The sequence below is a fragment of the Oncorhynchus masou genome, chromosome 10 (genome assembly GCF_036934945.1).
Source record: "Oncorhynchus masou masou isolate Uvic2021 chromosome 10, UVic_Omas_1.1, whole genome shotgun sequence".
Lineage (NCBI taxonomy): Eukaryota > Metazoa > Chordata > Actinopteri > Salmoniformes > Salmonidae > Oncorhynchus > Oncorhynchus masou.
The window spans coordinates 22,582,817-22,596,098 of record NC_088221.1 but is presented as its reverse complement, the minus strand read 5'-3'; the positions used below and the strand labels follow the sequence as shown (position 1 = coordinate 22,596,098).

At 45.9% G+C, this 13,282-nt stretch overlaps 1 protein-coding gene across 7 annotated transcripts in view; it reads left to right on the top strand.

The window, feature by feature from the left end:
* aff3 (AF4/FMR2 family, member 3) overlaps positions 1 to 12,863 on the top strand; it is a 29,991-nt gene extending 17,128 nt beyond the window's left edge. For all 7 annotated transcript variants that reach the window (XM_064976286.1, XM_064976292.1, XM_064976288.1 and 4 more), the window contains 10 exons: positions 2,645 to 4,786; positions 4,968 to 5,095; positions 5,359 to 5,565; positions 5,722 to 5,785; positions 6,336 to 6,472; positions 6,556 to 6,627; positions 9,748 to 9,841; positions 9,956 to 10,005; positions 11,206 to 11,411; positions 11,591 to 12,863. In XM_064976286.1, the coding sequence (XP_064832358.1) occupies positions 2,645 to 4,786; positions 4,968 to 5,095; positions 5,359 to 5,565; positions 5,722 to 5,785; positions 6,336 to 6,472; positions 6,556 to 6,627; positions 9,748 to 9,841; positions 9,956 to 10,005; positions 11,206 to 11,411; positions 11,591 to 11,712 (3,222 nt within the window). In that variant the 3' untranslated portion in view covers positions 11,713 to 12,863. The remainder of the gene's footprint in view (positions 1 to 2,644; positions 4,787 to 4,967; positions 5,096 to 5,358; positions 5,566 to 5,721; positions 5,786 to 6,335; positions 6,473 to 6,555; positions 6,628 to 9,747; positions 9,842 to 9,955; positions 10,006 to 11,205; positions 11,412 to 11,590) is intronic.
* Positions 12,864 to 13,282: the final 419 nt, after the last annotated feature.

Below are 13,282 nucleotides of genomic sequence, written 5' to 3'. Positions count from 1 at the left end.
ATACAGGGGGGTGCCGGTACAGAGTCAAAATAACAATATATACAGGGGGGTGCCAGTACAGAGTCAAAATAACAATATATACAGTACAGAGTCAAAATAACAATATATACAGGGGGGTGCCGGTACAGAGTCAAAATAACAATATATACAGGGGGGTGCCGGTACAGAGTCAAAATAACAATATATACAGGGGGGTGCCGGTACAGAGTCAAAATAACAATATATACAGGGGGGTGCCGGTACAGAGTCAAAATAACAATATATACAGGGGGGTGCCGGTACAGAGTCAAAATAACAATATATACAGGGGGGTGCCGGTACAGAGTCAAAATAACAATATATACAGGGGGGTGCCGGTACAGAGTCAAAATAACAATATATACAGGGGGGTGCCGGTACAGAGTCAATGTGCAGTGGCACCGGTTAATTGAGGTTGTATGTACATGTAGGTAGAGTTAATTAAAGTGTCTATGCATAGATGACAACAGAGAGTGGCAGTGGTGTGGAGAGGGGAGGGAGGTGGGGGGTGGGGGCAATGCAAATAGTCTGGGTAGCCATTTGACTAGATGTTCAGGAGTCTTATGGCTTGGGGGTAGAAGCCGTTTAGAAGCTGTTTAGAATTCTCTTGGACCTAGACTTGGCGCTCCTGTACCGCTTGCCGTGTGGTAGCAGGGAGGCACCGCCTGGTATAGAGGTCCTGGATGGCAGGAAGCTTGGCCCCAGTGATGTACTGTCATGTCACTGTCACTTGCTCTTTTCCCCTTAGTCTCTCTCTCTCTCATTCTATCACTCTACCCCTCCCTCCCCCTAAGTCTCTCTCTCTGTCTCTCATTCCATCACTCTATCCCTCCCTCCCCCTTAGTCTCTCTCTCTGTCTCTCATTCCATCACTCTACCCCTCCCTCCCCCTTAGTCTCTCATTCCATCACTCTATCCTTCCCCCTTAGTCTCTCTCTCTGTCTCTCATTCCATCACTCTACCCCTCCCTCCCCCTTAGTCTCTCATTCCATCACTCTATCGCTCCCTCCCCCTTAGTCTCTCTCTCTCTCATGTTGTCACTCTATCACCCCCTAGTCTTTCTCTCTTCACAGAACAGTGTGACCATAAGACCTACCCTCCTCATCTTTCTTTCATCCTGTTCCTCCCTACACACTTTATAAACATTTGTATTTTCAAGGACTATTTTATATTGCATTGGTCTTCATTCAACACATCAATATTTTTGTGGGAAAAATCTTATCTGAATATATATATATATCTCCTTCCGTGGCCTCCAACTGATCTTAAATGCAAGTAAAACTAAATGCATGCTCTTCAACCAATCACTGCCCACACCTACCCGCCCGTCCAGCATCACTACTCTGGACGGTTCTGACTTAGAATATGTGGACAACTACAAATACCTAGATGTCTGGTTAGACTGTAAACTCTCCTACCAGACTCACATTAACTCTCCAATCCAAAATTGAATCTAGAATCGGCTTCCTATTTCACAAAGCATCCTTCATTCATACTGCCAAACATACCCTCGTAAAACTGACCATCCTACCGATCCTCGACTTCGGTGATGTCATTTACAAAATAGCCTCCAACACTCTACTCAACAAATTGAATCCAGTCTATCACAGTGCCATCCGTTTTGTCACCAAAGCCATATATTACCCACCACTGCGACCTGTACGGTTTAGTTGGCTGGCCCTCGCTTCATACTCGACGCCAAACCCACTGGCTCCAGGTCATCTATAATTCTCTGCTAGGTAAAGCCCCGCCTTATCTCAGCTCATTGGTCACCATAGCAGCACCCACCCGTAGCACGCGCTCCAGCAGTTATATCTCACTGGTCACCCTCAAAGCCAATTCTTCCTTTGGCCGCCTTTCCTTCCAGTTTTCTGCTGCCAATGACTGGAACAAACTGCAAAAATCACTGAAGCTGGAGACTCATATCTCCCTCACTAGCTTTAAGGCCCAGCTGTCAGAGCAGCTCACAGATCACTGCACCTGTACATAGTCCATCTGTAAATAGCCCATCCAACTACCTCATCCCCATACTGTATTTATTTATTTATCTTGCTCCTTGGCACCCCAGTATCTCTACCTGCACATTCATCTTCTACACATCTACCATTCCAGTGTTTAAATGCTATATTGTAAGTACTTTGCCACTATGGCCTATTTATTGCCTTACCTCCCTTATCTCACCTCATTTGCACACACTGTATATAGACTTTTTCTACTGTATTATTGATTGTATGTTTGTTTATTCCATGTGTAACTCCGTGTTGTTGTATGTGTTGAACTGCTTTGCTTTATCTTGACTAGGTTGCAGTTGTAAATGAGAACTTGTTCTCAACTGGCCTACCTGGTTAAATACCTGGTATTTTTCTCGCTGATCAGGATGATTGTTGTTTTTGGCTTAACCCCAAGATCAGGCTATCTGTTTTGATTGAATATAGTCCAAGCACTTTCTGCCAGTTAATTATAGTGCAAGTTACTGTTCAAAACCAATGTGGATGTATAAAAGTCAACCTGTATCACATGATCCCTCTCCTTTGTTGAGCCTACCTGACTGTTTCTCCCCTCATCCCTCTCTCCTTAAATCTGTCATCCGTCTCCATCCTCTCATCTCCCTCTTTCTGTTTTCTCAGATATATCACCCCTCCACCACTCAGTGGCAGCTGGATAAGTGGCTGAAAAAAGTCCCCCAAAAATCTTCTTCCTGCGACCAGGATCCCAGCAATCACGACCACGCCCAGAGAGCTACAGAGCACCAGTCGCTCTCCCCAGACCCCCACAGAGCTCCATCTCCATCCAGACCCTGGGGGATCAGAGAGGACTACAGCCCTAGCCAGAGCCCTGTTCCCAGCCCGCGCTTTAACTACAGCCCCAGGCATAGCCCTCGGCCTAGCCCTGGCTACAGCCCCTGCCCCAGCCCCTGTTCCAGTCCTTGTCCTAGCCCCACCCCAAGACACAGCCCCATCCCTAGCCCGGTCCTCAGTGTCTGTCCAAGCCCCTACCCAAGCCCCAGAGCCACCTGCAGCCTTAGTTCCATTCCCCAGCACCCCCATAGGAGTCCTAGTCCTAGCCTTACTCATTTTAGCCCCCGCCGATATCCTCAGGTTCGGAGTCCTCATCAGGAAAGCCACAGGCCTACCACGTGGCCTAGCCTAACAACCAGCCCGAGCCATAGACCCAAAATCAGGCCCTGGACTGCCCCTGTACCCAGCACTGAGCCCAAGAGCAATCCAAGACACAGTCTATATCCTCAGCCTCTGCCTCAGCACAGCTCCAGGCCTAAATCCACACAGACCCAGGCTGTTCCCACTCCCAAGACCACAGCCAAGGCAGCCCCTGCACTGACCACTGAGCTGAGCCACAGGCACAAACACAGACCCAGGCCTAGTCCCAACTCGAGTCCCAAGCTTCATTCTCAGCCTAGCTTGAAACACGCACGCACTCTAGACCCCAAAAGCCAACACCTATCAACCTCTGGACAAAGGCCTAAGGAGAGTAGCAGACACAGCCATAATTCCAACTCCAACCCCAGACCCAGTAATGGGCCTAGTTTGACAACCAGACTCAGTACCAGTCTCAGCCCCACACCCAGGGCCAAGACCTTACCCACCACAGACCCTAGCAGAGAGACCAGCAGCAGAGTTGGTCACTGTTCCAAATCCAGCCCAAAGCCACATTCTCTGCCTAACTCCAAAGCTAGTTCTGAGCCTCGCGCTAAATTCAGCCCCAGCCCGAGACCCAAAGTCAAGTCCTGGGCTCCTGCTCCCCACTCAAAGCTTCCACAGAAGAAGCCCCAATCCAGGGAGAGAGAACAGGAGGTGTACAACCGGAGAGAGACCCATGCACCAAAGAGGAAGGTAGACAGGCAGACAGAGGGAAAGGGGGAACATGAGGTAGAGAGACAAACAGAAAAACAAGGAGAGAGGCAGGGGAAGAAACAGAAGGAAAGAAAGGGGGAGAGACAGGGAGAGAGAAGACTGGCGGAGGAGCAGTTGCTTAGACGCCCCTGGGTCCAGAGCTCAGAGGAGGAAGAGGACGTAGAGGAGAGAAAGAGGAGAAGGGAGGAGAGAGAGAAGGAGAAGTGCAAGAGGAGGTGGAAGGAGCAGCAGCAGCAGAGTGGTGAATGGCAGGCGGTCCAGCCCAAGCAGAGACCTCACACCAACAGTGAGCGCCGCCACCATCCCATCGACCCAAAACGCCACGGGACCAAGAAAAAGAGGAGGAGGAAGAGTGAGCAGGAGGAAGAGAGACAGTTTCAGCAGGACCCTTCCCCTCCACCATCACCCACCTCCCCCACTCCTATTGTCCCACCCACGGACTCCTCCGCCTCTTCAGAGTCCGACTCGGAGCCCGATCTGCCTCCCAACGTCACCAAAGTCCCGGCCGACTCCACATCAAGCCAGCGTCCCATCCCCAGGAGAGGGTACCAGGGCCCGGGGAGGCCCGCAGATAACAGGCCCAGAGTGCTCTACCCCAGGCGCACCACCGCATCCAACCCAGGCCAGGGGCACCAAATCCAGGGAAAGCAGAAACTCTACACCCTGGTTCCGTTTGGACGTCGTGAGCTGGCCGCAGCCTCCCATCGAGGCCTGAGAAACTTGGTGGTGCAGATAGACCTCTCCCTGCTCAACAGAGTGCCTGATACTACGACAGGCACCCCAGCCTCTCACAAACACTCTTCCTCCTCCTCCTCTGCCTCTTCCAAGCAGAAAGAAGCCATGAGACACCTGTGCATCCCCGAGACAGAGAGAGGAGACAGCAAGAGGAAACGCAAGGTAACACACACACTCCTTTGTTTCTCTATAGACCTCCAGTGTAAACAAGATAGTTGCACTGTAGCTAGTTTACCATGGAATACTATTGTCATCCTTTCCTGAGACCTGAAGTCCCTGTTACTTCACAGCTACAACAGCCTGGTGTCCGTGGTTCTGCCATAATATGCGTGTTTCCTCCCAGTCAGAGAATGGAGTCCAGCACCACAGAGAGAGTAAGAGGAGCAACTCCCAGACCAACGGCCCCTCTGCCCACACAGAGTCTACAACGCACAGACGTCTAGACCCTCACTCAGACACCAGACACAACGGGTGAGACTGGAACACACACACTCTCATACACACGTATACTCACTCTCATACACACTCTCATTGACACTTATACACACAAACACAAACACACATATATATATACACTGAGTGTATAGAAGATTAAGGACACTTCCTCTTTCCATGACATAGACTGACCAGGTGAATCCAGGTGAAAGCGACAGTATATATACACACGCTGATACATACATAAACACTGTAAGAAGTACTGACTGTGTATTTCCGGGGGTTGTTTGTGTGAGCAGGTTCTTGGAGGACTATCTGGACAGTACCCCTCTCTCTGACACCCTCGACCCCACCAAGCCCCCCATCAAAACACAGAACCCAGAGCCTAAGATGGAGGTTGAGTGTTGTGTTGGGGTGTCAGGGCAGCCTCAGCCCGAGTGTGAACCATGGGGACCTCCTTTACAACGGGCAGGGGGACAGAGAGGAACCGTAACCAACCATGAACCGTGAGTGCCTGACTGAAAAATAAGGCCACTGTAAGTCTTAATGGCCACATTCTACAGCCCAACCTAGACCGTCAGAAGCAGTCAGTAGCTACCACATAATCATATATTTGTCTGCTCTTTCCTATTGACTTCCTCCCCCTTTCCATCCCTCTGTAGCCCACATCATGCTGAGTACTACATGCATGAAGCCAAGAGGATGAAGCACCGTGCAGATGCCATGGTGAGACTGGTTCAGGACTGGGTTAGGACCGGAAGGACTGTTCTAGCACTGAGTTAGGGATGTTAAAAATGCATTTTCTGGTTGCTAAAACTCTGATAATTCACCTAATTTCAGATTATGTGACAAAATAAGATAGTATAGTGTAGAGAATCATGGTACCATTTAATCTGCTGTGAAATAGATATTTTTAATAAGCAACAATATTGTTGTTTCAGCTCTTTGAAGCTGGTGTAATAAAACTGAAAGTGAAAGAAGCAAAAACAAAACTTAAGACCAGGAAGTATAGAAATAGCGCACATAGAACAGATATACCGCTTCTTAGACTTGCTTTCAATGAGAATGATAGATCTATAACTCACATTTCTATGTGAATTTGGTCGGTTTGACCACAAAGTTACATATTGCCACTTTAAGATATCAGTAACATTTTTAAGATAAATTGGCTAAAATGATAAGGACCCTTTTACAGGATTAAGTGGCTAGTGAGCTCTTCCAACTTCATTCATTTCCTATCTCTCTTACCCAGTATCTCTCTCTCTCTCTGTCTCAGGTGGATAAGCTGGGGAAGGCAGTGAACTATGTGGATGCTGCTCTCTCCTTTATGGAGTGTGGAAAAGCTATGGAGGAGGGACCACTGGAGGCCAAGTCTCCCTATACCATGTACGCAGAGACAGTAGAGCTTATCAGGTGAGACAAACACACACTCACACGCACACACAAACACAGACAGACACACACACACTGTAACAGTGATCCTCTGTGGTTGTCAGGTACGCCATGAAGCTGAAGAACCACTCTGGCCCAGGGGCTAGACAGGAAGACCAACAGTTGGCCGTACTGTGGTATGTCACTAGCAACGATTGTCCAAATTGTTGAAAGGTCAAAAATAAAGTTCTGATCAATGTAAGAGCTGCATAATGGGGTAAGATAGTCAACGCGTTTTGAATTTTAAAATCCCAAGAAACATTGACTGAACCTTTGTTTAATGAGATCCATAAAATCTATGGAATCCAGACAGTTTAGGTCGCAATTTCAATTTAATGTTAAATATCAAATGTGTTCTTCTTTGAAACAACCATGCCAACATTTTTTAAAACCATATATGGTCTATTTATGCATTTTGTGATTACATTGATGGAGTAAACTTCTGGAAATACCAACTAATTTGGGCATAATTAAAAAGAATAGCATAAAATTAGGCCTACTCTCTATACAATCAGCATATTTCTATGGTAGGCCTACCAAGCCCTCACAATCTCCCAGCTTTCAACATGGTTTTCATTCATAATCATGATTGTTTTTGTCAAGTCCTCATGCATATTCAACATTAGATGGAGACTGTGTTTGAGAAAAGGATAGTCACCTAACCTAAATGCCCTGCTCTAGAATTTTCAAGCACAGAAATAGTTGATGTTGGTTGTTCATTTTTGGGAGCGGCTTCATTTGTGGCTGAGTTAGGCTACTTTGTAAACATTAAATCTCAACTTTTTCAAACTCTACAAAAATTAACACCCACATGTGCAACAATCCCTTTCTTGTCTTTCTTGTGATGTAAATATTGTTTGTGCTTTTAATCCCTGTCAAATCAAATATTATTTGTCACATGCTTCTTAAACAACAGGTGTACACTAACAGAGAAATGCTTACATACCTTCCCAACAATGTAGAGAGAAAGAAAATAGAGAAATAATAAAAAAGTGAAGCACAATAATAAAATGTAGAAGAAATACATCATGAGTAACGGTAACTTGGCAATATTCAGGGGGAACCAATACTGAGTTGATGTGCAGGTGTACGAGGTAAATAAGGAACATATGTACATATAACTAGGAATAAAGTGACAAATAATAAACAGCGTATGTGATGTGTCCCAAAAGTTATTGCAAAAAGGGTCAATGCAGATAGTCCGGGTAGTTATTTCGTTAACTATTTAACTAACTATTAAGCAGTTTTATGGCTTGGAGTTAGATGCTGTTCAGGGTCCTGTTGGTTCCAGACTTGGTGCATCGGTACTGCTTGCCGTGCGGTAGCAGAGCGAACAGTATATGGCTGTAGTCTTTTAGGGCCTTCCTCTGACCCCACCTGATATAGATGTCCTGGATGACAGGGAACCCCAGTGATGCCAAGCAGTTGCCATACCAGGCGGTGATGCAGCCAGTCAAGATGCTCTCAACGGTGCAGCTGTAGAATTTTTTGAGGATCTGAGGACCCATGCCAAATCTTTTCAGCCTCCTGAGGGGGAAGAGGCGTTGTCGTGCCCTCTTTACCACTGTGTTGGTGTGTTTGGACCATTATCGATCCTTAGTGATGTGGACACAGAGGAATTTGAAGCTCTCTACCCGCTCCACTACAGCTTCGTCAATGTGAATGGGGGCTTACTTGGCCCTGCATTTCCTATAGTCCACAATCAGCTATTTTGTCTTGCTGACGTTGAGGGAGAGGATGTTGTCCTGGCATCACACTGCCATGTCTCGAACCTGCTCCCTGTAGGCTGTCTCATCGTTGTCTGTGATCAGGCCTACCACCGTTGTGTCGTCTGAAAACTTAATGATGGTTTTGGAGTCGTGCGAGGCCAAGCAGTCATGGGTGAACAGGGAGTATAGGAGGGGACTAAGTATGTACCCCTGAGGGGCCCCGTGTTGAGGGTCAGTGTGATGAATGTGTTGTTGCCTACCCTCACCACCTGGGGAGGCCCGTCAGGAGAGGGAGGTGTTCAGTCCCAGGAACCTTAGCTTAGTGATGAGCTTTGAGGGCACTATGGTGTTGAATGCTGAGCTGTAGTCAAATAACAGCATTCTCACATAAGTGTTCCTTTTGTCCAAGTGGGAAAGGGTGATGTGGAGAGCAATAAGGGTTGCGCCATCTGTGGATCTGTTGGGGCGGTATGCAAATTGGAGTGGGTCCAGGGTGTTTGGGATGATGGTGTTGATGTGAGCCATTACCAGCCTTTCAAAGAATTTCATGGCTACAGATGTGAGTGCTACGGGGAGATAGTAATTTAGACAGGTTACCTAGGTGTTCTTGGGAACAGGGACTATGGTGGTCTGCTTGAACATGTAGGTATTACAGACTGGGTCAGGGAGAGGTTAAAAATATCAGTGAAGACACTTTCCAGCGGGTCAGCACATGTTCTGATTATGCGTCCTTTTAATCTGTCTGGCCCTGCGGCCTTGTGAATGTTAACCTGCATAAACATCTTACTCACATCGGCTACGGAGAGCGTGATAACACAGTTGTCCTGAACAGCTGGTGCTCTCACACATGGTTCAGTGTTGCTTGCCTCAAAGTGAGCCTACAAGGCATTTAGCTCGTCTGGTGGGCTCATGTCACTGGGCAGCTCGTGGCTGAGTTTCCCTCTGTAATCCGTGATAGTTTGCAAGCCTTGCCACATCCGACAACCATCAGAGCCAGTGTAGTAGGATTCGATAATCGTCCTGTATTGATGCTTTGCCTGTTTGATGGTTCGTCAGAGGGCGTCCAAGCGTCAGCGTTGAATAGATTCAGACAAAAAAACAACTATGTGCCATTGTTGACATTTTGAAGGGGTCTTGCTGGTTTGAGCCAGCATAATGCACGTTTGCACAATCATAACATCAACAGGGAAATGCTTTTTGTACAAAAGGGAAATGCTTTTTGTTTTTTTCTATTGTGCTATTGACTGTACGTTTGTTAATTCCATGTGTAACACTGTGTTGTTTGTGTTGCACTGCTTTGCTTTATCTTGGCCAGGTCGCAGTTGTAAATGAGAACTTGTTCTCAACTGCCTACCTGGTTAAATAAAGGTGAAAAAACAAACAAACAAAAAAACAAGCAAGAGTTAGAATGTGCTTTGCTTTTCTTTTTATATAAATCAGTCCAGCAACTAATCGGTCCAGAAAGGAATCACCTATAGGATGTGGATTATGTATTTATTTACCGGGCATTTCTCTCTCTCTCTCTCTGTGTGTGTGTGTGTTCCCTAGTTTCCGGTGCCTTGCTCTCCTATACTGGCAGATGTTTCGTCTAAAGAAGGATCACGCCCTGAAGTATTCCAAGGCTCTATTGGACTACTTTAAGGTACAGACCTCACCAGCAGCTATTTTAACTGCTGGATTTAGTGTGATGCAATTAAAAGCAGACATGTTAGATTAGATTGGTTCGATTGTAAATGTGTTTTATCTGTCATCCCAGAGTTCTCCAAAAGTGCCTACTACTCCCCCAATCTGGAGCGACTCGGGAAAGTAAGAAAGACTCCCTCTCTGTCTCTCTTATCCCCTCTCCCCCTCACTCTCTTTCTCCATCACTCCAATGTATTTGTCAAATCAAATCAAATTTTATTTGTCACATACACATGGTTAGCAGATGTAATGCGAGTGCAGCGAAATGCTTGTGCTTCTAGTTCCGACAATGCAGTAATAACCAACAAGTAATCTAACTAACAATTCCAAAACTACTGTCTTATACACACACGTGTAAGGGGATAAATAATATGTACATAAAGATATATGAATGAGTGATGGTACAGAGCAGCATAGGCAAGATACAGTGGATGGTATTGAGTACAGTATATACATATGAGATGAGTATGTAAACAAAGTGGCTAGTGATACATGTATTACATAAAGATGCAGTAGATTATATAGAGTACAGTATATACGTATACATATGAGATGAATAATGTAGGGTATGTAAACATTATATTAGGTAGCATTGTTTAAAGTGGTTAGTGATATATTTTACATAATTTCCCATCAATTCCCATTATTAAAGTGGCTGGAGTTGAGTCAGTGTGTTGGCAGCAGCCACTCAATGTTAGTGGTTGCTGTTTAACAGTCTGATGGCCTTGAGTCTCTCGATCCCAGCTTTGATGCACCTGTACTGACCTCGCCTTCTGGATGATAGCAGGGTGAACAGGCAGTGGCTCGGGTGGTTGTTGTCCTTGATCATCTTTATGGCCTTCCTGTAACATCGGGTGGTGTAGGTGTCCTGGAGGGCAGGTAGTTTGCCCCCGGTGATGCGTTGTGCAGACCTCACTACCCTCTGGAGAGCCTTACGGTTGTGGGCGGAGCAGTTGCCGTACAAGGCGGTGATACAGCCCGCCAGGATGCTCTCGATTGTACATCTGTAGAAGTTTGTGAGTGCTTTTGGTGACAAGCCGAATTTCTTCAGCCTCCTGAGGTTGAAGAGGCGCTGCTGCGCCTTCTTCACGATGCTGTCTGTGTGGGTGGACCAATTCAGTTTGTCTGTGATGTGTATGCCGAGGAACTTATAACTTACTACCCTCTCCACTACTGTTCCATCGATGTGGATAGGGGGGTGTTCCCTCAATCATCTCCTTAGTTTTGTTGACGTTGAGTGTGAGGTTATTTTATTTGTGAACGTAGTACTATGTTGATTTGACTCTCCTTAGCAAAGTATCATTGTGCTTTTTCCATTGACAGGGGCACAGGGGGACCTCCCTCGTCCCTCTCCCCCAGCCCCTCAGCCCTCACCCTGGGCTCTCACACTGGCAGCTCCCCCTCCTCCCTCATCAGCATTCCCCAACGTATCCACCAGATGGCAGCAAACCACCTCAACATCACCAACAGTGTCCTCTACAGCTATGAGTACTGGGAGGTAGCAGATAGCCTTGCCAGAGACAACAAGGGTAAGAGAGGCTACCTCTTTATTAGCAAATGAATAACTGGACTGAAATTACCTCTTTGTTTCTTTTAGAGAGAGAGTGAGAGAGAGATAGATCAGTTTGTTGAGACTAGGTTTCAGTGTTTCATTAGATGTGATCTAACCCCCCACTTTCTCTCTCTCTCTCTCTCTCTCTCTTTCCAGAGTTTTTTAACTACTTGAACACCCTGTCGGGGCCGTTGACTCTCCACAGTAGTATTGCTCATGCAGTCCAGTACACCAGACAGGCTCTACAGTGGATACGCATCAGTGCCAATGTGGGTTAGTGGAGGGAGGGGCGAGACCATAGAGAATGATAGAGAAAGCATCCTTATATAGTTCCTATTATGGGATCTGTGAGCGCACCGGCAGCGCCATCTCCATTTTTAAGTAGTCAATTTTATTCTTCACAATTGGCTGACCCCTCCTGATGAGCTGGTTGGACATGACTCCAACAGGAAGTTGACTGTCACCCAGTTGACCGCATTAAAATGGTGGAAGCCCTCAATGCTGCTCCCATGCTAACATGGCCTTTTGGCCACTGGAGGCCTCTATCATTCTTTATGGGTGAGACCCAACAACCTGGCTTAAGGGAAGGAGGGAGAGAGGGACACAAGTGATTAGAAATTGACGATTCCCCCTGTATTCTACGTTTTAAGGATTAGTACTTCAATTAATACTTCAATTCTCAGCATGTATCATAAATTATGGATTGGATGTATACACAGTAGCGTCTTTCCTGGTGCTCAAAGAGCTTCACTTTGTATGGGGGGAAGGTGTTGTTAATCCTACAAACAGGCAAAGGGACTGTTTTAGTATATCTTTTACTCTTCCTCTTGGGATTCTCTGTGCAGATCTTTAAAGTTCCACATGGATTCAATGCCTTCAAACTCGCTGCTTTACCAAACGTGCCACATATGTAAATCACAAAACACACACAGAAACTGTCTTCAAAAGGAAACGGAAGAGAAACATCATACAGTGCACCTGTGAGGACTTTGATTTCTCTACCGTACAAAAGGACAACGGACATATGACCTGGACTACATCTCCCATGGGCCTTACCAGGACAAATGGTTTCATTAGGGGAAAGGTGAAGTTGGGATTTTGAGTTTTATTTTGGACTGTCAGACCCCTCATCCTAAAATGTAGACCAAGTTACTGCTAGCTTTTCTGTATGACTACACTGTGAGATGGCTCTTTTAAGAACATTTAGAGATGCCTTTCACTTTTTGATGTCTTTTTATGTGCAATAGGTGTGTCAGATTATTTGTTTTTAACAAAAATACCAAAACAATGGGATTTGGTTTTGTTGCCAAGTGGATGGGCCAGCATTCATGTTCCTGTCTATGCAAAATGATTATTTATAATATGGTGTAATGTAATTATCAAAAGTTGCATACCGAATTGTATTTCATAAATGTCTTTGATATTGCAATTTGTATGCATCTCCATGTTTGTTGAAGCAAAGTTGGTATATGACCTCCTAAAGTCTAACAACAAGGATTTATCCCCAAATAGAACATGTTTAATGACACCTAGTAATCGCTCAGATATTTCCTAAATTCTATTAGTGCCCCCTCTCAAATTTCAATATTTAGATGAAGGTGTGTGTGTGTGTGTGTGTGTGTGTGTGTGTGTGTGTGTGTGTGTGTGTGTGTGTGTGTGTGTGTGTGTGTGTGTGTGTGTGTATTCCAGTTAAATGTATTTGTGATCAGACTGTGCTTCTCTCCTTCATCTCTCCGTCTGACTGACTCCCTAACCACTCGGCACACACTGGTTGAATCAACATTGTTTCCATGTCATTTCTACGAAATGACTTTGAACCAACATGGAATAGATGTTGAATTGACGTTT